At 38.9% G+C, this 21,893-nt stretch overlaps 4 protein-coding genes and 1 long non-coding RNA gene across 6 annotated transcripts; 2 read left to right on the top strand and 3 right to left on the bottom strand.

Moving 5' to 3' along the window:
* Positions 1 to 102: 102 nt before the first annotated feature.
* LOC126605771 (EG45-like domain containing protein) lies at positions 103 to 3,369 on the top strand. 2 transcript variants are annotated; one of them, XM_050273207.1, is made up of 4 exons: positions 103 to 214; positions 1,161 to 1,280; positions 1,743 to 2,043; positions 3,193 to 3,369. In XM_050273207.1, exons 2-4 carry the CDS (start codon positions 1,163 to 1,165, stop codon positions 3,197 to 3,199), a joined length of 426 nt encoding a protein of 141 aa, XP_050129164.1. In that variant the 5' UTR covers positions 103 to 214; positions 1,161 to 1,162; the 3' UTR covers positions 3,200 to 3,369. The 2 variants fall into 2 exon arrangements, with proteins under 2 accessions (XP_050129164.1, XP_050129163.1); XM_050273206.1 differs by having other exon boundaries at positions 131 to 339.
* Positions 3,370 to 3,547: 178 nt separating this feature from the next.
* Positions 3,548 to 4,546, bottom strand: LOC126605776 (uncharacterized). The gene is made up of 2 exons (XR_007617040.1): positions 4,441 to 4,546; positions 3,548 to 4,375 (listed from the first exon to the last, which is right to left on the bottom strand). It is a non-coding gene; the product is annotated as an uncharacterized LOC126605776 (long non-coding RNA).
* Positions 4,530 to 6,925, top strand: LOC126605773 (probable histone H2A variant 3). The gene is made up of 2 exons (XM_050273208.1): positions 4,530 to 4,939; positions 6,344 to 6,925. Exons 1-2 carry the CDS (start codon positions 4,823 to 4,825, stop codon positions 6,638 to 6,640), a joined length of 414 nt encoding a protein of 137 aa, XP_050129165.1. The 5' UTR covers positions 4,530 to 4,822; the 3' UTR covers positions 6,641 to 6,925.
* Positions 6,926 to 7,720: 795 nt separating this feature from the next.
* Positions 7,721 to 10,090, bottom strand: LOC126605766 (3-ketoacyl-CoA synthase 11-like). The gene is made up of 2 exons (XM_050273202.1): positions 9,927 to 10,090; positions 7,721 to 9,758 (listed from the first exon to the last, which is right to left on the bottom strand). Exon 2 carries the CDS (start codon positions 9,496 to 9,498, stop codon positions 7,951 to 7,953), a length of 1,548 nt encoding a protein of 515 aa, XP_050129159.1. The 5' UTR covers positions 9,499 to 9,758; positions 9,927 to 10,090; the 3' UTR covers positions 7,721 to 7,950.
* Positions 10,091 to 14,718: 4,628 nt separating this feature from the next.
* LOC126605764 (carbon catabolite repressor protein 4 homolog 6) lies at positions 14,719 to 20,505 on the bottom strand. Its single transcript, XM_050273199.1, has 15 exons — positions 20,271 to 20,505; positions 19,807 to 20,191; positions 19,559 to 19,725; positions 19,346 to 19,411; positions 18,706 to 18,758; positions 18,118 to 18,199; positions 17,937 to 17,983; positions 17,666 to 17,747; positions 17,385 to 17,477; positions 17,251 to 17,283; positions 17,086 to 17,174; positions 16,009 to 16,996; positions 15,825 to 15,910; positions 15,524 to 15,608; positions 14,719 to 15,324 (listed from the first exon to the last, which is right to left on the bottom strand). The coding sequence occupies exons 1-15, from the start codon at positions 20,418 to 20,420 to the stop codon at positions 15,253 to 15,255; spliced, it is 2,478 nt and encodes an 825-aa protein (XP_050129156.1). The 5' UTR covers positions 20,421 to 20,505; the 3' UTR covers positions 14,719 to 15,252.
* Positions 20,506 to 21,893: the final 1,388 nt, after the last annotated feature.

The following is a 21,893-nucleotide window of genomic DNA, read 5'->3' as shown; positions in this document are numbered from 1 at the left end:
CTCCCTTGCAAGGGAAACGTTTGACGTTTCGTGTGGAATTCAAATGAATTGCCTTTGCTTGTCGGCAACAAGTATATATGATCATATCACTATGATACATTTGTATTTCCGTCCTCCATCTTCTAATTTTATTAGTCGACCAGTTTTGTTAATTTGTTCTGCACTCGATCATTCTTCAGTGCCCTATTCTTCTCGCTGATCACATACTTACCAGGTAATGCTACCACCATCTTTTACATATAGGCATCCTATTTACGAGAGAGATTACAATAAAACCGGTACACCAGTTCACCATTGCCATGACGTCTTTCTCCCTCTCTACAAATCCCTCAATGTTGGGTAAGTGGTGGGTAGGGGATGGATGGCTGAGATTTCTAATTTTCTATTATTATTTTTATGTGATTGAGAGCCTAGATTGGGTTCGTGTCTCACCTCTTGGACTCTTCCACAGAAGGTTAACAACTGTAAAGTTAAAAATCCTACTTGCTGCACTTCTTTATTTATAATTAATCCCAACCAAACCATTAAACTCCGGTCCTTCTCTGCCCTCCTCAAGTACTATAGCAAACTAATTAGTTGAAACTAATTCGATTTTAATCATTAACTAATCAGTATTTCTTGCTTTCTGCCATTTTTGTTTTTACCAGTGTTTGTGTTTTCACTTTCTGCTGTATTTACTTGCTTAACCAGGTTATACATTTTCAAACTGAACTCCAAACCGTTATTGGTGTCCTATACGCTGAGCTAACAAAAAAACTACACAAACAAATTAATCTAATTTTGAAAACTTTGACTTTGAATGAGTCCTTTCAAATTACTATATAAAAATAATAATTTGCGATTAACTATCTAAGGAAAATAGATCATTTCCAGATCTCTTCCACTAAGGTCACCGGATCAAGTGATCCAGACCTTTGAAATTTTATCCAACGATCAAGAATTATTATAGCTTTTTATGGCCCAAAACAGGGGGCCGTTGGATAAAATTTCAAAAACCTGAATCACATCCGGTGACCTTGGTGGAAGTGATCTGGAAATAATCTCTTTCCCTACCTAAGCAGCATTATTCTCACCAGACGTATAATATTGTTAATTTATAATAATTATGTCTTATATTTAACTAGTCCCCTCACATTTGTTTTCCTTAATTTATTGATCAGGAATGTCTAAGCCTCAGAGTTCTCTTCCATACCTGCTTCTGTTCTTCTTCTCAGCAGCGCTCATTCATTCCTCTCAGGCTGATGTTGGCACTGCCGCTCAGTATAGGCCCCCTTATTTACGTAAGTTCTGCATGAGTTTTACTCTTATACGCTACAAAAAAAACTGTACGAAAGAATTTCGTAGGGCAAAATAAGGTCGTCGCACGAACGTTTGCCCGACGACTATTCAAATTCCGTCGGGCAAATAATGTTTACCTGACAACATATGCAGCCATAATCTGGAATTTTTATATCATCACAATATTTTTTTTTTAAATGGCTTTCGGATATCCGTAAGTTCATTTGCTCATAATTTTTGAGATACTCTCTTTAGCATTTCATTACTTTCAGAATTTAGACCCTGGACGACTCTAATGCTATTAACACATACATATACAAAAGATTATTCACTCTCTTATGCAGTGGATCCTAAATACAATGCTAAGACACACTCTTAGATAGTCTATCAAATTTGTGTGTCTAAAATAACAATTTTGTCTCTGTTAACATATCGATACTAATTAATACCTTCCATGCATACAGCTACCGCCTGCGGTGGAAGCGACCAGGGGCAGTTTCCTCCGGGCAATCTGTTCGCGTCCGTTGGCGAGGGAATTTGGGACAACGGTGCAGCTTGTGGAAGGCAATATCAGGTGAGGTGCATAAGCGCTCCCGTGCGAGGAACCTGCGTTCCAGGGAACACGATTCAGGTAAAGATTGTGGATCGTGCACTCTCTTCGGTGTCCCGACCTTCAAGAAGTGATGCTACCATAGTTCTCTCTACTACTGCATTTGCTGCAATCGCCAACTCTTCCGCTACATTCGTTAACATCGAATTTCAACAGTAAGTAGTGAACACATCCAATGATCTTATTTTCTTTTCTGCCTTTTTCTTTATACCACCGTTGACATTTAACTTTATGACTTTCGTTTGGGGCCGTGAGCTGTTTTGAACACGTAATTATGATAATTAGACAGGGGATTAATTAGTAGGGAAACGATTAGGTGGTCTGTTGAGGATCTAATTAATTGTTGTAGAAGGCACAAGAATATAAAGCTCAGTCCTAATGCATGCATGATATGTAGTATCTTTTGCAGCTTAGTTTTGTCCAGTACGTATATAGATCGAGTCACCAAGTTCTAAGTCAATGTACGTAGGTGCCAATACCTTACTTGTAGTAATAGAAAATTGGGTTAGTTATAACAAATCTGGAGTTCTTAACCCTAATCAAATTGCAGTCAAATTGATATATCGATTCACAAAACTAACAAAGTGAGAATTATAATTGTGATCCGCTGCCATGGAAGAGAGAGAGAGAGAGAGAGAGAGAGAGAGAGAGAGAGAGAGAGAAGTGGGACTTTGGGTTTGAATTTCTTGGTGAAAGTTAACGATCAATTCAAAATTTTCCATTTGGACGGAATCCTTTGATTTTCTAGAAACTTTGAGGATGGAAGGTCATTTGGTTTGTTTGCTTTGCGTGTGGGTACACTTTTCATCTTGTGGTTAGTGTGTAGTTGAACTTTACTTCTAATGGTGTCTTTCTAGAGAGTCTGAAGACTTGGATAATTTTGCCATATACAAATTGGAGAAAATGATAATTATCATTAGATCCTTCTATTATTTGCTTTGCGCCTACTCTAAGGTTAATTAATTATATATTACATAATCCAAATGTAACAAGATGTCCGCGTTGTAACAACCAACATTATTAGTGTAATAAAAATCGCATAATCAATATTTAATTAATAATTTAATTATCAACCATCAAGTCATATGATTTACAAAATTTGATCTAAATAGTTGGTATCTCTAGTATTACTCATAGGAAAATTAGTAGGTGATTTTAAAGCTGCTGTCATTTATATATCACTTTTCAATTTTCTATCCCTTCGCAATTTTGCAATTTATATCACTTTTCTCTTGTCATTTAGTTTGGTTTTGTGTTTATTCATGACAGTAATTAATGATCAAAGTGTAATTTTTCCATTGCAGGATTTAACTGAAGGGGAAATTCTACGGTATCTTTAAAAATGCCGTAGAATTTAAGATGTGTATTTTACATTTTTAGTTGGCCGAAAAACTTCCAATGAAGGAATGTAAAATATTCATCTTAAACACCTAATTTACATTTTTTTAATAAATCCTTTGGTAGTATGTTTCACTACTCTATTGATTATCGTTTGATTTAATTTATTTAATATATAAATCTCAAAATTTAAAATAATTTAACGATATTTAATTACTTGGGGGGCAACAAAATTGCAATCTATAATTTATATGCATCGATCGGATTCTTTTGTGAGAATTTCAAAAATTTGTGAATCGTGTTTATTTATCGTACATCGTGTAGTAAAATATCATTTTAAATATTTTTATTTAAAATTAAACACAAACAGTATTGGACAATACTTGGATCCTCACCATTCAGGACCGTTTATACTGACCATCCTATGTGGAACAATCAAATAAAGACACGTGTTCTACTTAAACTTTAGTAAAACTGGTTCCAAACAATCAAAATATTCTAGTATCAAACATGTTCTTTCTCCCTCACCAACCTTTGCCGACCTTTGCTCTCCTTCGCTGTCGTCGGCGGTCGATATCTCACCCCTACCTACTTCTCTCCTCCGGCTACCACATCCACGTCTCCTCCTCCGACCTCCCTTCTCTATCAACCCCACTCACCACTCCTCTTCTAACCGACCTCGTGGACCCCGCCTTCAATCCATCCTCTTCTTTCCAGATGCGACCTTGGCAGCAAAAAGAGGAAGATGGTGGCGAGTCGCGACCAGTAAGTGGGCAGGTGCAGAGGTGCTCCCATGGCTTCCACAGAAAAGAACACGAGGGATTTGGGGTGGGGCCGACCGAGATGTTGAAGGGGGATGTGGGCAGGTTCCACATAAAAGAATATTAGGGATTTGGGGTTGGGCCGACCAAGAGGTTGGAAGGGAGATGTGGGTGGGTAGGGTCGACGTAGGAGAGGTTGAAGAAGCGGATGGGGTGGCCAGCTCTGCCATGGCATAGGAAAGGGGAAGAAGAAGATGGGTGCTTGGTTACAGGTTCAAAAGTGAGAGTTGGTGTTTGGTTATGAGGATTGCAATAGTCTGGAGGAGTATAAAATGAACAGGTGGTATAATTCTATTGGGTCACATAATATGGTCAGCAAAGTTGGGTACTTCCCGGGAAGTACCAAGTATTATCTTTGACAAAAACTAATAACATAATTTACAATAAAAAAACATAATTCACAGGTTCTCATGATCCTTAACAAAAAAAAAATCTAGAGAGGATCCTGTTGGCTTGGCTGGGGATACTAGTGGACATTTTTGAAACTCGAATTAACCGACGTAACATAACTTCCAAAAGACAAAAAGACCCAATCCAAATCCAAATACAATAAAGCTAAAGAACCAGTAAGCAAAGTGGTTTTTTCCGTAATTAACAAAAATTCGGCGGGTATTTTAAGCGGCAAAGCCTACCTATAAATATTCTCCCTCTCTAAGCCAAGAAGGATTCGACCTTTCTGGACGCCCCTCTGCAAATTCTCTGTGCGGTTGCGTTTCGCCGAGTCGAAAGCAAAACTTTGGCGATTTTCTCAGTTGGATTCAATTTTCCCGAGAAAATGTCGGGTAAAGGAGCAAAGGGTTTGATAATGGGGAAAGGCCCCTCAGCAATCAACAAGGATAAAGACAAGGACAAGAAGAAACCCATCTCTCGTTCCTCTCGTGCTGGCCTTCAGGTGCGTTTTCACTTCGGTTTCTTTCGTTTTTTTCCTTTTTTTCTTCGTGGCTAAATTTCCTTTTATCGAATTTTAGGGGGTACGGTTCTTTATTTTCGGTGAATTTTAAATCTTTCTGCGTTTTGATTCATGGGGTTTGCTTGTAAAGACCAATATTTTTTTATTTTTTTATTTATTTTTTTGGATTGTTACTTTAGGGGCGTTTGATAGCCATTTTGTTTCAGTCCTTAGAATTTGAAATTTGGATCGGAAAATCTAAATTAATTGAGATTTTATATATGGGTCATGGAGATTTTCGTAATTTTAGAGCTCACTAGTTCAAAGACCTCTCTGCTAAGTGCGCTTGATGGGATATATGGTTAATTGTGATCAAATATGATTTGTTTGTTTGGTGTTAAAGTAATTGTTGTTTCTATAGTTTAGAATACACCGACTATCGAGTGTAGGCAGATAAACATCAAATGTTCCCCGTTCTTCATAATCCACGTTGTTACGTGGAATGAGCTATGCAGTCTTTTGGTATAACGATTTAAGATATATGCTGTCTTCTTCGGAATATGGATTGTCTGTCTCAAGCTTGTTTTCGTTCGATCGTTTTGTGCGTTGAGATGCCTCACGGACAATTTACAGTACTATTTCTTGGAGTGAGTTAGTTTAGTTTTCTGTTAAGCAACAGGGCATGGCATGCAATGCAGTTGTTTCAGAAATTTGTAGTCCTACAATGAGTTCAAGATAGGTTCTTCCAACTTGATAAGGTGAAATTTCTCACCGAATAGAAAAAGTCCTCGTTATGTTGATCTCTACAATTGGAACATTGGTCCATTGTGTTGTTTCTTACTTTCCTGTAATTTGCTTCGACGTCGTAATATGCTGGTGAGGCATGACAGCAGGCAGAGCTGTTGGCATAATACCCAATGGAACAGAACCTAATAAATTGTGACTACTTGCTTGGAATCTGCCTTCAAAGGTCTGCCTAAATAATTATGTCGAAGGAAGAGTCCCATAAATTGTTTTTGTGAACGATTCCAATCTTATTTTGCTGAGGTTATTAGTGTGGTAATAGATAGTTTCAGACCCTGGTTGAGATGCATAAATAGTCAGTTGAGATGGCTGTTCGTTCTCCTTGTTCTCCAATGGCAGATGGCAGTTTGCATTCTTTCACTTAATAATTAATGACTACAATATGATTAGATGATAATTTGGGTTCAAGTATAGGCTCGTGAAATTCTTGGAGGCGTGAGTATATCATAGACGTTTGCCCACGTGTTGATGATTTATGTTCTTTTTTAGATGTTTTTGTAGTTCTTAAAAGTGTTCCGGTTGACAGTGGATTTTATTTGGTTTCTTGGTATACAAATACCCATTGTATTCCTGTTGCTCATTCATGAATGCATATTCCTGCAGTTCCCTGTTGGTCGAATTCACCGTCTCTTGAAGACAAGGGTTCAAGCGAATGGAAGAGTTGGTGCAACAGCTGCTGTGTACTCTGCCGCTATCTTGGAATATCTAACCGCAGAAGTCTTGGAGCTGGCAGGCAATGCAAGCAAAGATTTAAAGGTGAAGCGTATTACACCCAGGCACTTGCAGCTTGCAATTCGGGGTGATGAAGAACTCGACACCCTGATCAAAGGTACAATAGCCGGTGGTGGCGTGATCCCTCACATTCACAAGTCTCTCATCAACAAGTCCACCAAGGACTAGTATCCTTGTGGGTTCGCACTTTTGTCAACTCCTCGCAGAAAAAATGGAACTCCTGTACATTTCGAGATTCATTTTGTTCATTGATAATGTCCTTTGCGGATTGACAGATTGTTCGATTTGGAACAATCAGAGAATGTATTTTTTCCATTCTTTTCTTCTGTAGTGGAACCACTCTGAACTGTAATAGCGAGTGTCCTTAAGTTGAGGTTCTGAGCTTTTCTAAACCGGCTTCAACTTAACTTTTTTCCTAATGTTTTTTATGAGGCATTTCATCGAGCAGATCTATACCATTGTGTGTTTAAGCGTGTTTATACCATACTTAGGGCCTCCGTATTTAGATCTCGTACAAATACTCGGGGGACTTAAATGTAATTATGTAATAAAAGAAGGGGTAGATATGTAATAAGTGATGAGCCCTTATTCTATAAAATGACTCCTCACCCTCACAATTAGGGGAGACCAATTCCTAGGCCTTCTCACCCGCTCTCAAGGCCTCACATCCTCTCTCATATTGAGAGAAGCTCATCCTCACATAAGGAAGCTCTCTCTCCCTCTCTCCCTCTCCTTCACAATACTCTCAGAGAAATACAATATCAGTGTGGACGTAGCCTAAATCTTGGGGTGAACTACGATACATCTTGTGTTATTTACTTTCTTGTAGATTCACGGTCGGATTTACGTTGTTCCAAGACCTCCGATTTTGTGCATCAACAAAGCGTATATCTCCCTCATTAGTGTTTTTTTAGCTATGTTTTAGGTCAATATTGTTGTACTGAATCAAACAAAGAGTTAAATCATGTATATATGGCTTGGAGCTCAAATTTATAAGACCATTGGAATGAGGGAGAGTTAATGGGGCTTTTATTATTTTAAGAAAAAAAATAACTAAACTTTACATTTGTGTCATTTTGCCAAAAACATATGCGTTTTCCTTTTGTGGTATTGGATAAGGATTGAGTGATAGAGTTGCACTGGAGAGATGTCGATGTTGTTTAGCTTTTGTTGAACTCGTCTGCTTCAAAAAAATGAATTGAAAAAAAAGATATTTTGAAGGTAATTTTGTCAAATTACTTAAAACGATTACAAACCCAAATCTCCATTAATTAAGGACACAAGCACATTAGTTAAGTCAACGATCCCACTGTAAATCACCAGTCTAACAGCATCCATCTCATAACTAAAGCCAAACACTTCACTACAACAAAAACCATACTAGAGAAAACATGATGAAATACATAGAAAACGATTTGGAACAAGAAAACCAACTACCCTAACAGATTTCTTGAGGAACAGGGAAAAGTCGACGGGAATCAGATAGCTGAGACCTTTGGAACATCCACCGGGAACTGGTGGATCTCATCCATCCATGGATTCTTCTCCTTTGCTGGATTCACAGTTCTCAAAGCCTTCCAAACTGCACTGTTGCACTTGAACCCGGACCCGAACGCTATCTGCCAAGTTCGGTCTCCTTTCTTCATCCTCCCCTTGGCTTCTGTATAAGCAAGTTCGTACCAAAGTGAGCTACTTGAAGTGTTGCCAAATCTGTAAAGTGTCATTCTCGAAGGCTCCATGTGGTGGTCCGAAAGCTGCAAGTTTTTCTCCAATTCATCTAGCACAGCTCTTCCTCCCGCATGAATGCAGAAATGCTCAAAAGCCAACTTGAAATCCGGGATGTAAGGCTTCACTTTCATCTTCAAAAGTTTTCTCCCAACAAGCGTGGCAAAGAAGAGCAACTGTTCGGACATAGGTAATACAAGAGGACCCAAGGTAGTGATGTTGGTCTTCAAAGCATCCCCAGCAACCGCCATGAGATCCTTTGACAAAGAAACTCCAATTTTCCCGGCGAAATCCTCTTGTTGGGTAACACAAGAGAAGCACTTGTCATCCGAACCTTTGTGGGTCCGAACAGTGTGCACCAACTGATACTTGGATCGACGTCTGTCTGACCATTTGTTCGAAAGCAAAATTGCAGCTCCTCCCATTCTAAACAAGCAGTTTGAGACAAGCATCGATCTATCATTCCCGAAATACCAATTCAATGTGATGTTTTCCATGCTAATGACCAAAGCATAGGTATTCGGGTGGACTCGAAGAAGATCTTTAGCAAGATCAATTGAGATCAAACCGGCACTACATCCCATCCCACCAAGGTTATAACTAATAATATTCCCTCGCAGCCTGTAATGATTGATAATCATAGCTGACAAAGACGGTGTTGGATTAAACAAGCTACAATTCACAATCAAAATACCAATATCTTTCGGTTTAATGCAAGTTTTTTCAAATAGCTGATCAAGGGCACCAAACATTACCATCTCAGCTTCTTTTCTCGCCTCTGCCATACATGGATTGGGAGGCACCTGTATAACAGCTTCAGGGAGGTAGGTTGACTCCCCAAGACCCGACCTCTCAAGAATTTTGCGTTGAAACGCGAGGTTTTCCTCAGTGAATGTTCCTATCGAATGGGAACAGTTCATGAATATCTGCCTCGTGACCTTTCGCGCATCCTCCGGCTTGTAGCACGAGAAATCAACAAGATAAACAGGCCGTGGACGAGTAAAGAAAAAAAGGGTCAATAAGAAGACCAAAAGAGTCGAGCAAAGGACAACGGATATGAGATTGAACCTGAGGTGATCCCAAAGGTCATGGAGGTCTTGGAGTGAGAATGTAGACAGCTGTGCCACGGTGAGAACAAAAAGAGGGGATAAAAACAGGTACATTCCATGGGTGATAAGGTAATGGTATCCGAGCTTTACATACTTCAATTTCACGGACTGTTTGAAATCGGGAAGCTTCAATGAGGCCGAGGACACCGATGATGAAGGGATTAAAGGTGCGTTTAGATTGGAAGGTGACATTTTTCCAAAAATTCGAAGAGATATGGGACCCCTGATCTCAATGGAACAGTAGCTTTAAAGAAGTACGAATCCTCTTTCCTCAAAACCGAATTCAAACAACATTTCGGGTTGAGGAGTCAAAGATTCTAGGGACTGGATATTCCTAGGGACATTCTGGTATATTTGGGGGTTTCAGGAATTAGATTTTCTCAGGATTATCAATCTTACAAGAAATTTAACGACAGAAAACAGCAAATGCAGCTCAAAGGACTTAAAAACCCCTGCAAAATAACCAGAAAGCACATACCTTTTTTATGATTCTGTACAAAAAGCAGGCATTTTTTACAATTTATACAAAAAATGAAGCTAAAAACGAATAGATTGAAAGCATTGCATGCGACCCAGATGAGAAAATTGAATTCTGAGAAAACCCAGATGAGAAAACTGACCTGAAATTGCAAATCTGATGAGAAGTGTTGGATTTTTGCCTGAGAAAACCAAATGGTTTTCTTCTGCTTTCGGAGTCACGTGAGTTTATGAGCGAGGAGGAGGCAGAGTCGGGACAAAGAAAATGATTTTTAAATGTTGTTGCGTGTCTTGTGTTTGGGTTGACTCGTTGGTTTGCAACTAAAATAATATGATTCAGAATCACACAGTTAAAAACTTAAATGTTTCTTCAAAACTTAAAATTTTAAATAAAATTAAATAATAATAATAATTAAATAAATAAATATAAAAAACAAGAAGTAGATTGAGACTTTAAACAAACAAACAATATGATAGGTTACCAAATACAAATAGGTTACCAAATACAAACTACTTCGAAGGCTTGACCTGTTTAACATTTGCGAAGAACTAGGCCTGCTCACAAGAAAGGTCACATCACGTGATAATATGTGTTCGAGCATGATTAAATATGCGGTCAAAGATATAATGAATTAAGTTTATTGATAAAAGATCTTGGTGCATAGTATGACTATATACACCAATACACTGATATATATTAAAATATCATTTATAAGTTTTCGAACATGTTTGTCTCACTGCAACGTGTTGTTACGAATTCATATTTTTGTTATAAAAAATTTATGGTGTATAATATATTACAAGTCAGACACAACTGATATGTTAATGACATAAATTATGATATTAAATAAATAAATACATGTGCTATGATTGTCTGGCTAAATTGAGTCATTATTTTGCTAAAACATAAATTCACGTTAATACATAATAAATTGATAATGTTGATGCACAAAACCGGAGGGTCTTGGAACAACGTAAATCCGACCGTAAATCTGCAAGAAAGTAAAGAAAACAAAATGTATCGTGGTTCACCCCAATATTTGGGCTACGTCCACACTGATGTTGATTGTATTTCTCTATAACTGTATGTATGGATTACAAGTGTGAGGGGGAGTCCCCCAGAGAAAGAGAGAGTTTGAGAGAGCTTTGCTCTGAATATGAAAGCCTCTGTTTGGGGATGTAAGGCTTGAGGATTGTGAGGGTGAGGAGTCCCTTTTATAGACTAAGGGCTCCTCCCCTTTTACATAGATCATGGGCTCAATGTATGGAAGCTCAAGTAACGAGGCCCAATATAATATGGTACTAACAGTAGTCCCCCAAGTCTTCAGTCAAAAGAGTCTTTTGGCTGGAGACTTGAAATTCAGTCCATGTGTGGGCCGAAGTAATTAAATGTCGTCTAGAACTGATACTCGATATGAGGCGGTGTTCAATGTGAAATGATGCTCAACTAGAAGTAGCACATGTTGCGAGGCTGCTCGGCATGTGGCTTATGTTGCCTTGGTTGTCTCGACTTGTGGCGTTGAAGGTGAGGGAGTCTATTTTATATAATAAGGGCTCGCTCCTCAATACATGAATGATGGGCTAGAGTTGATGCTCTCGGCGAGGCGGTTGCTCAGCAGGCGGCGATGCTCTCTAATGATGGTGATGAAGTCTCTTTTATAGAATAAGGGCTCGCTCCTCAGTACATAAATAATGGGCTAAGTCCCCCAAGTATTTTTTATGAGTGCTCTCTAATGAAAGTGAGGAAGTCCCTTTTATAGAATAAGAGTTCGCTTCTCAGTACATAAATAATGGGCTAAGTCCCCCAAGTATTTTTCATGAGGCCTAGTTACGGAAGCCCAATATTTGGTACATAGTGTAGTCCTACAAGTCTTTAGTCAATAGAGTCTGTTGGCTGGAGACTTCAAATTCAATCCATGTATGGGCTGAAGTGGCGGTTATTCGAAGGCGGTCTTTGTATACCATGCACTGAAGCTTTGTAGGTGAAGCTTTCGAAGCTGGAGCTCTGTAAATGAAGCTTTCGAAGCTGATTGACATGAGTGATGTTCATGAATGTTTATGTATGATTGACATGAGTGATGCTCATGTATAATTTTGAAGTAATGGACATACTTTTGATCACCTAGTGGGTGATAATGGCGGCAGGCTGCCAAATAATTTTGGAGTACTGGACGTACTGTTGATCACTTGGTTGGTGATAATAGCAGCAGGCTACCGAATAATTTTGGAATACTGGATGTACTTTTGATTATCTGGTTGGTGGTAATAAAGGGTGAACCTTAAGTGGAGGGATGAAGTTTGGAATTTAAAGTCATAGGGTCTGGCTCTTTTGGGCATATGGGCCTTCGCTCTCCACATAACAATCCAACCCATTAATTTGGGCTTGCCCTTTTTTTTTTTTGGCATGCTGCCTTATTTCTTTATTTATGATTACACTCTGGTGGGTTTATACAGATGTCTACAAAAGATAAGAAAGGTAAATCACAACATTCAAAAAAGCTGCTGCAGAAGGTGGGTATGGCAGATGGTTGGATAGTGGGATAACATCTGCACAATTGAAGGGAATTTAAGCTTTTGATTTTGCTTTTGCTTTTACTTTCTTTTTTTCCACCGCACCTCTATCTGTCTCTCCACCTCTAGACATACTCACCTGCAGACTTGCTTTTGCTTTTTCTTTTCACTTTTGTAGGAGTGGTTGAGCTGTTTGAGGGCCTTTCTTTTTCTTTTGTTGGACAAATGCGACAACCTGGAGAATAAATGCATGATTGAGAATGGGATCTGGCTTCCATTGGTCTTATCCCCGATCAGCTTCTCTTTGTCAGTAAACGCCAAATAAGACGGCATCATCTGGTTGATCGATTTGCGATCGCATCGAAGAGCGAGCTTCGTATATTTATGCAGTGCATGAACTATAGCACGTCGCCATCTGCGCCATATTTCACCGTCAGCTGGAATGAGACCAGTCCCCCTGACAAATTCTAGAATTTCAGCCAAGATTCCTTTTGAATAAGCCTTTGAATTCTCCCTTAATATATGTTTGGCAATCGCTGGATCAGAAACTATAAAAAAGGAATTTGGTCCAAATTTCAGCCTGTAAATTCCACCATATGCGAGGTAAAGCTCAAATAATGGGATGAAAAAGGCCTCACTTCGAATGGCACGGATAGCTCCTTTTGCCTCTGGAATTTTTTTGGATAGTCTTCAGGTGCATTAGCCCAACTGAATAAGAAATCTAGTATCTCCATAGGAACACTAACCTTCGACAAACCACTCTTCAATTGAGATGGAAAACCATATTTCTCCACAGTGAATTCTCCTAAGGCAATCCCAGCAGAAATCTCGACGCACCGCTTCTCTTCCAGCAAACGCTCCATGCTTTTCACACCGATGTCGACAGAATCAGGCTCTCTGCCATTAAAAGAGGAGCATGTAATCGTAGACAGCCCAAACCTTCATCTCTGTTTGATGGGCCGGAGCCTATTGGAGTGGAGCTTAGCCTAGAAGGTTTTGGCAAGGACGAACTGCAGCAGAGGAATAGTGGCGGCAGCGGCCATTGGCGGTGTCCCTTTAGCCGTCGGGATTGGCGGTTGAGGAAGGGAGGAAGAGGAAGAAGAAGATGATAATATAGAGGCCAAACGTGGCCGTCTTCAAGCGCAACAAGAAGTTGGCAAGAGAGTATCTTTTCGGATTCTTTAGAGAGGGAGAGTGGTTGATGAGAGAGATATCTGCGAAGGTTTTTCTGGAACAGCCCAATGAGGGAGGTTCTGGGTTTTTGCAGATTCACGGTGGATATTGTGGTGAGGTTTCACGGTGGTGAGATGAAAAAAATGAAAGAGAACCGACATAGCTTTTCGTGTCGATTCCCACAGACGGCGCCAAATGTTGATGCACAAAACCGGAGGGTCTTGGAACAACGTAAATCCAACCGTGAATCTGCAAGAAAGTAAAGAACACAAAATGTATCGTGGTTCACCCCAATGTTTGGCTTACGTCCACACTGATGTTGATTGTATTTCTCTGTAACTGTATGTATATATTACAAGTGTGAGGGAGAGTCCCTCAGAGAAAAAGAGAGTTTGAGAGAGCTTTGCTCTGAATATGAGAGCTTCTGTTTGGGGATGCGAGGCTTGAGGATTGTGAGGGTGAGGAGTCCCTTTTAAAGACTAAGGGCTCATCCCCTTTTACATAGATCATGGGCTCAATGTCTGGAAGCCAAAGTAACGAGGCCCAATATAATATGGTACTAACAGATAACAACACGTGATCTTGTAATTTAGTCCCATCAAAAAATTAATTGTCACTTGATAAAATCACAAAACTAATTTTGCTTTTATTTATATTCTAAAGTACAATAAATAGGTAAGAGAGATTTTAGGTGTTTTGAGTTATGAAAAACAATTTCTCCCTTGTTTTTTTATGATTTTTTTTTTTTGTAGTAATTCTCTTGTTCTTAGAGATTCACATAACACAGGGATTGTTACTAAATTATGATCAAAATCTCTCCCCTTTTCTTGGAATTTTTTCGTGTTTTTAACCAAATTCCTTGTTGTATGGTAGATCGAAGCAAAACCCGAATTTGGCCAAGAAAAAAAACAAAACCAAACCCTGGTTATTACTTCATGAAAAGTTACTCGCATGTGAACTGGTAAAAGTCTCTGTCATCGAATGATTGTTGTACTTTTTACGATATACAACGACCACCTTGCTTTTTTACCACACGTCCACGGTACACTAGTACCATAACGTTTTGTTACATGCAAGTCTCTTTCCAAAAGCAAGAACGTATTCAAAGGAAAATATGAACATGTCCAAAGTACGAATTCTTTCAAGGCTTTTTGACTCATGATCGACTCTTGAAATTTAGTTGCTTAAATGATCCATTTTTAGCATGTTACCATTATATCATCATTATGTTGTTGATATATGGACAATATGTCATTGATATCTCAATATTTGATTTCGTTCATCTCAGCAACCAAATGGCAAAGTGAATTATTTAGCTAATTGCCCTACTTTCAAACTTTTACAAATTAACTTAGAATAAAAAATAACAAACACTAAGGGCGGAGTTAAGAATTTTCACATAAACGGTAAAAATTATTTTCTTCCTCGTGTCTAATGTGACGGGCATAACCAATTTTTAGGGTAAGCCGGTGAGGTGAGGTGAATTTTAAAACAATTGGCACCAAATTTCACCCGTCTCTCATCCGAACCGTTGATACAGGTGACGAGTGACAAGTGCCGAGTGCCGAGTGCCGAGTGACGAGTGCCGAGTGCCAGACGGTTCAATTCTAATTTCCTAGATAGCAACTGTAGAACTGAGTACCATCCAGATCAAAAGTATATACAGGAGGTTGCTGCAGAACCTGTGACTAGAAGCTCAACGAGTTTGACAGCCGTTCCCGCAATTTCTCCGATTGCAATCCCCTGTTGTCGAGGGCTATACTGCGGCGGACTTCTGTGTTGCTCTTATGATGATTGGTCAGAATTGTTGATGAATGCCAACTCAGAAGCCAATGCAATATGATCACTACCCCATTTCTGCAAAACCGTCCCGAAAAATTATGCCTCAGAAATATGTCTCTCAAGTTCTTTCATTCAACCAGGATTAATCAATGTCGTTTATCATACATTGCTTCAGTGAAAAGTCTACTCTCATAATCATAATTTAATTCATTCCATTTTGCTTTCCCTAAACTAGTAAATAGATATCGTTCTCTGTTCAGTAGAAAACCCATACCTTGGTTGGGAACCCTGAAGTCCACTGCATAGCTTGCTTCGGAATAGGAGCAAGCACCCTGACAGTCTGCAGACCTTCGGAACGCCTGATATTTAAGAAAGAAAATTACAAGAAGCATTAATAGGTCTCGACCTATTCCGCAGGCTCAGAATAAGAAAATAAATTATCAGACAAGAGAGTGGCAGACGAACTTTATTAAAACAGATGTGTAATTACTAAATGAGTTCTCAACTTAAAATCTGATAAGCAGAATAGGATGACAGGAAATGCACAAGGAAAATCAGAACCATAGAAAATTTACCAGATGTAATCAACCGTGCCCAAGAATAATTTATTATAACTGGTCACCAGGGGCTCCCCACTTGAATCTCTGGTGCCAGAACAATCCTGCAAAGATGAAACCAAAATGAGTAAACCCCCAATTTGCAGATCAAACAGCAATGCTCTAGATAACCTTCGATAAGGATATTAGACGATATGACTACCTCAACTTCAGTATATGTGCTCTTAAGCTTCAGAGGATGTTCTAAAAGAGTGTGTTCCGCATTGCCTGTGGCAGTTTCTATTTCCATTGGAGTCCATAGTGATGGATCATAATAGGTTCTCTCCGCATTGGGTGATGCTGAAAATGCTGAGTTGGGAGGAGTAACAGAAGTAAAATCAGATGGAAAGGCATCTTCCGTATCGTGTAACGCAGATATAAACGTTTTATCATCTTCAGCTATATTTTCATCTGCCGGAATGGCTTCATCTAGCACACTAAGAGATAACTTTTCCATATTTTTCTGCAATTCAAGGTCAGCACTAGCAGATGGACATGATATGTCCACTTGATATGAGGCTGAAGGCCTTTCCTCCTCGACACCAGAAACTGGATTGGAAGACATATGCCCTAAGTTTTCCAATGAAGAGCCTTTAGTAGCATCGGTAATGGAAGCCTGGTTAGATAGCTTAGATAAAGGAACTTCTGAGTCGATAGGAACCGCAGAATCTGGATCAATCCCTTCCCTAATAGAATCATTGTCCCTCGTAGAGAGATGTTTATGGATATCACAGTTCATCCTTTCTTTCTCTAGGGAAACATCTGAATTCAAATGTCTGCTTGATAATCCAAGATTTGAATTAGAGGTGAAATCCACTTTTTCTTTGTATCCCATCTCAGTCACATGGAATGCTGATCCAGTTTCAACCTCAGAGACATCTAAAGAGTTCTGCTTAGTTTCTTGGTTCACGTCAACATCTTTGGAACCGTCATCTTTTCCAAAATGCACATTGGGGCAAGACTTATCAAAAACGTCTGGGATGTCAGTACCTTGAGGCTGAGACAAGTTGTTCACTAATGGAACACTCTCTGCACTACTTTCTGGATTATTTGGGTTCTGGATATCCAATGACTGATTGCCCGAGTTCAGTCCAGCTTCCCTCCCATCTACAATTGGTGGACCTTGAGCTATATGACTAGCAGGCCCAGCCCTACAATATTTTGTCACGTTTTCAAATCAAACTACAAGCAGTACTCTCAAATATAATTGTACCCGCTAGTCAACTCCTACAAACCTTACCCATAATTATGATCATATAACCTTGGTGCATAAATTTGAGCTGAAGCTTGTCCAGATACCTTATCTCTGTCAACTCCAGACAAATCTAACTGCAAAGTATGATGCAAGATATATTTGTAATTTACAACTGCAAGGAGGTCCAAAATTGAGAAGAAATGAGCTTACCTTCTGTTCTGAAATAAAGTTGTATAACGGACTCTGACAAAAAATAAATAAATAAATAAGTGTTACTGCCACGATAAAACAAAAAAGAGAACTCCAACGGTGCAATAAATATCCTTCAAGTGGTAAATGCAAACCTTAGGTGTACAATTGAAATCCCCACAAAGAACAATTGGAGCATCATTCCAGATTTTGGAAACAGCATGAGCCCTATCCAAAAGAACCCTGACCTGTTCAAAGGAAAGATACAGGAAAACGGCTGAATGAAAACTTTAGCATCACAGAAGTTAAAGTTTGTGATGGATTCCACACCACTCAGGCAGTTAGTTCTATATATCGGCCAAACACTTTTTATCGCCGGTCCTTATATACAGGGAGAGGGGGAGAGAGAGAGAGAGAGAGTACAATGGTCCACTACCTGGCCAAGCTTAATTTCTCCCCGTCTAGGATTGTAAAGCACATGAATGTTACAAATGACAACTTTATTAGTACCTGTTGAGCTACAGATATGAAAGCAATTCAGTTATAAAATCTTCATAGAAAAGACAGAACCGTCTTCTACTGTTAAAACTAGTACGTTCATCCAAATATTAATCAAACCTGTATGAGGCATCCTAATGACAGCATGCGTGCGGGGTGTGTGTGTGTATGATGAATGAAGGTAAGTTCTTTAAAGATTCTTACTTTACCTTGTTGGTAGAGCTGCAACATTTTTGGTGCTATTCTGACGTATTGACTGTTAACAAAGAAACTAATAATATTTGTACGAAAGCATATCAAACAAAAGAAAAAATGACAAACCGATTTTGAACAATCAGAATTAGTGCTGGTTATTACATGGAAGTTTCAAGATATAAATATTCAGAGTACCTCCAGCACGCATATTTGAGCAACATTATCCCGAAGTCCAAGCTTATTGAACTCGATGGATTCCTCATGGACCAACTTGAATCTATAAAGGTAATTAAGGTAGACATCAGTACCAAATCAATTTGCTCAACACATAAGATACCAGCACGTTAAGTCTGAAAAGATGAATACATGTTAAAACAAATTAGTAACAAAGAAATCCCGAACAAAATACTTAAAGTAGTGCAAAAAGGGGTTAAATCAAAGAATGGGGTAAGATAAGAACTGAAATATCAGCGCAAACTACTTTTTATTTTTAGCTAGTACAGACGCATATTCACCTATACAGATGATATTCATAGTAAGTAAATAAACTTCTTCCCGAGCATAAGCAGCATAGTAAAGGGGTGTGCTATCCACACACCCTTTGATAATTTATGTACGTTGATCTTTTTCAATTCATCCGATCCAACGGCCCAAAATTAAAAAGGTGTGTGAGAAGTAAAATGGGGTGTTTGGGTATCACACCCCCATAGTAAATTGGATGAATGACTGCTCAGTGTTCATAAATCAAGGATATCTAAAACGTAAAAACTAGACATATTCTACCTTGATGATCGCCAAAAAATTGCACATCCATCAACTGGATTACCAGTCCTCATCTGTACAAACCAAAACATTGTTACCGTTCCACCATCCATGAACAAGTATTTTTTCTTTTGGCAAATAAACAACTTGATGAACTGACATTATCAAACAGAGAACTTTTTGAGTTGCTGAAAGTTGGCCCAACTAATCTCGTTTCCTGGCCTTTACTAGTATAGCAAACCTATCTGCATGCAATGAGAAAACGAAAAAATGGCATCCTTCCCCTAATAACATGCACCCTCTCTTATTTGGTAGAATTAAGGGTAACACGCATCCTCTTACAGTTACTGTTTATGAGCTAATTTGAAGTAATAACAGTTAACGGTATTTCTCGCACAATATAACCACCCATTGGATGTTATCCATCTACCAATCTCCTTAAGACCCTGTCTTTTTTCTGGACAGTTCATGTTCTTTAATCTTTGTTTCTATCCTATCTAGTCAACTGCACTAAAAATATTTTCTATTGATGCTCAAAAAGGTGTCGGTTACACAATCGAGCCTCTATATAATACCAAAACATGTAAACAGGGAAATATTAACATATGATGTGAATGTTCTTGCGTTAGCAAAACAGCAACATAAGCATTTCTTAGCACACCTTCCAAATGCCGATGTACCCTTTAAGCTTAAACTCCTCCTCAAGGTCCTCAAATTTATCAACTTCCTGCAATCAAAAGGTCGGTCAAGCGCATAAAAAAGCAAGGCACAAAATAAAGACATTTCAAACACAACCGCCCCAACATTCGATATCCTCCCTGAACTATACAAAATTAACAGAATGTTACTGCATATTGCACATAAAAATCAAGACCTGAAGGCACATTATGTCGGGTGACCACAACCCGAGCTCGAAAATCAAATTTCGCTTTCTCCACTGCCAGTCCATCATATGATGAGGTATGTGATAGTATAGCTTACTCCGGTGATCGTTTGCCAAGTAATCAGCCAGTATATTATATGACAACACCGTAAACCTCTCTGCCAACACGAGAACCATAAATTCAAAAACTAAGCTTAAACCAAATAACCTCCGATTAATTTGTGAATATGGTCGATTACCACAAGTAGGGGACGGCGTCGTTTTGGCAAATTCCCAGTTCCTATAGTCCAAGGGTTTCGGCCGAGGCCGGAATTGCTGCGGCGGCCGAAACTGCTGAGGGGGGCGAAACTGATGGGGAGGCCGAAATTGCTGATTCGGCCGGTACGGTTGATTGTGATCGAGCTGCGGAGGACCGCGGAAGTAGTTGAGATCGAAAGACGGCGGCGGAGTCCGACGATAGGAGGTTTGGTTGGGGAAGGGTCCGGAATCGCCTTGCCGGGACCCTAGATTGGCGTCGCGGACTGATCGGAAGTGGGAGTCTCCGGTAACGTAGTTGCTTCTACCGCCGCCTGAGTAGGGGCGGTTGGAGAAGCCTCTCTGCCACGGGTTTCGACCACCTCGGTACTGTGAAAGAGAGAGCAATGGTTAGTTGAAAGTTTCAGAGCCATTTTTTAAATTAAAGAGAGGGAGAGAGAGAGAGTACAGGAGGGCGCGAAGACATGGCGGTGACGGCGGAGTTGGTGGCGGCAGCGGCGAGGAATTGGAGGGAAGGAGGAGGAGCGTGTCTCATTTTGTCGGGAAGGAAGGTAACGGTTTCCCGGATGGCAGTCACCGGGTCCCTAGTCACAAACATCGGCGTGACCCACACGTGGCTAGGGAAAAAATTGGATTAGAAATTTCAATTCGAATCGAAATTTTTTGTTCGAGTCCGAACAATTTCGAAGGCCTTGGGTGTAAATTGTAATGCACCATTCGATTGAAATTTTTATTAAATTTGTTTTCTCATGTTTATTGTTATATTTAAATATAATTTTATTTCATTTTTTCTATATTTAATCATACTATTTGTATTTAAAATGTTGTCTAATAAAGCTTTAGGATAATGTGAAGGAAATTAAATATTTTATACTAAATTTGTAAATTAAATAATATGATTGTTGATATTTAGATTACTTAAACGTTGATTAACGTGCTTATTTTATATTGGTGACCCATTATTTGATTAGCAAATTTGGTTTAAGATTTTAGTTTTCCTAGCATTACCCATAAATTTATGTCATACACTCAAGTAAGATCCTACAAATATCACAAAATTCCAATAAAATATTGAATGGTAAAAACATAAAAGTTTAAAAGTTTTCAAAGTCTTGCAAAATGTAGTAGATCCAAAGTATGCTCATAAAAATTTTGAGATAAAACCGATTTAGAAATTTTCGATAAATTACAATAATTCAAAATTTCTAAATTGAAACTAATAATTTATTCCAAAACCTTTTTGAATTGGCATTGGAATGCTTGTTTCCGATCCGATCTGACCGAAAATCGCTCTTACCTTTGCTCATCCATTCCTACTTAATTGAATTTTGTTCTGATTTCATTAATTACCTTTTTTTTTAGCTTAGAATGTGATTCATCATTGAGAAATGGGCTTTATTGGACATGAATTGTAGGCCATGACAGACCAACCCAATACTCGTATATTTGTGAATTGTTTTTTAAGACGAAAATAAAAGTAACAAGGAGAAGACGCAAGGGCAACAAAAGAAAGCCAAGCCCCAAAGCCATCAAGATCTCGCCTGAGATGGAAAACAACAATGGAACCATAGCTGATCGTCAGGAACCGAATGCCCTGCCACCGCCAAAGCTTCTGTTGAATTTTTGATGTGTATTTCATATCAAAACAATTACAAGATGAAACATTATATAGGAAAAGAAAGATAACATAAGCCTAACTTGCCTAACTTGTCTAACTTGCCTAATTTCCTAACTTGCCTAACTTGCCTAATTTACACAAAGAATGTTGACTAGCCTAACTTCACTAGTCATCCAACATGTTTATTTCATGCATGCATTTTAACAAAATATATGACTTGCATGCATTCCAACAGCTTCCGCAATAACGTTTGCTTCACGGAAGATGTGGCGGAAGGAAAGTGTTGTGGAAAGCATAAGCAAGCTTCTAAAAATTAGACACCAATGTTACTAGCATTCTAAAATATGTTACAATGCACTTCCTCTTATACTTATTTTTCGTATCGTAAATGAGTCAATGATAATTTTTTTAGAGTGTTAATGATAGTTCATCGGACATTCCAAAAAAGAAATG

Source organism: Malus sylvestris, chromosome 15, assembly GCF_916048215.2.
Source record: "Malus sylvestris chromosome 15, drMalSylv7.2, whole genome shotgun sequence".
NCBI classification, from domain to species: domain Eukaryota; kingdom Viridiplantae; phylum Streptophyta; class Magnoliopsida; order Rosales; family Rosaceae; genus Malus; species Malus sylvestris.
Note: the sequence above shows the minus strand (reverse complement) of the source record. Positions and strands in the feature narration are given on the sequence as shown.

What these genes read in the sequence shown, in the direction of transcription:
- LOC126605771 (XM_050273206.1), top strand. Translation starts at nt 300, where the DNA reads ATGACGTCTTTCTCCCTCTCTACAAATCCCTCAATGTTGG. An exon ending in TACAAATCCCTCAATGTTGG is followed by an intron (nt 340 to 1,160) that starts GTAAGTGGTGGG and finishes TTTATTGATCAG; the next exon opens with GAATGTCTAAGCCTCAGAGT. An exon ending in GTATAGGCCCCCTTATTTAC is followed by an intron (nt 1,281 to 1,742) that starts GTAAGTTCTGCA and finishes CCATGCATACAG; the next exon opens with CTACCGCCTGCGGTGGAAGC.
- LOC126605773 (XM_050273208.1), top strand. Translation starts at nt 4,823, where the DNA reads ATGTCGGGTAAAGGAGCAAAGGGTTTGATAATGGGGAAAGGCCCCTCA. An exon ending in CCTCTCGTGCTGGCCTTCAG is followed by an intron (nt 4,940 to 6,343) that starts GTGCGTTTTCAC and finishes ATATTCCTGCAG; the next exon opens with TTCCCTGTTGGTCGAATTCA.
- LOC126605766 (XM_050273202.1), bottom strand. Translation starts at nt 9,498, where the DNA reads ATGTCACCTTCCAATCTAAACGCACCTTTAATCCCTTCATCATCGGTG.
- LOC126605764 (XM_050273199.1), bottom strand. Translation starts at nt 20,420, where the DNA reads ATGTTTGTGACTAGGGACCCGGTGACTGCCATCCGGGAAACCGTTACC. An exon ending in GACGCCGTCCCCTACTTGTG is followed by an intron (nt 19,726 to 19,806) that starts GTAATCGACCAT and finishes TCGTGTTGGCAG; the next exon opens with AGAGGTTTACGGTGTTGTCA. An exon ending in GAGAAATTAAGCTTGGCCAG is followed by an intron (nt 17,478 to 17,665) that starts GTAGTGGACCAT and finishes TCCTTTGAACAG; the next exon opens with GTCAGGGTTCTTTTGGATAG.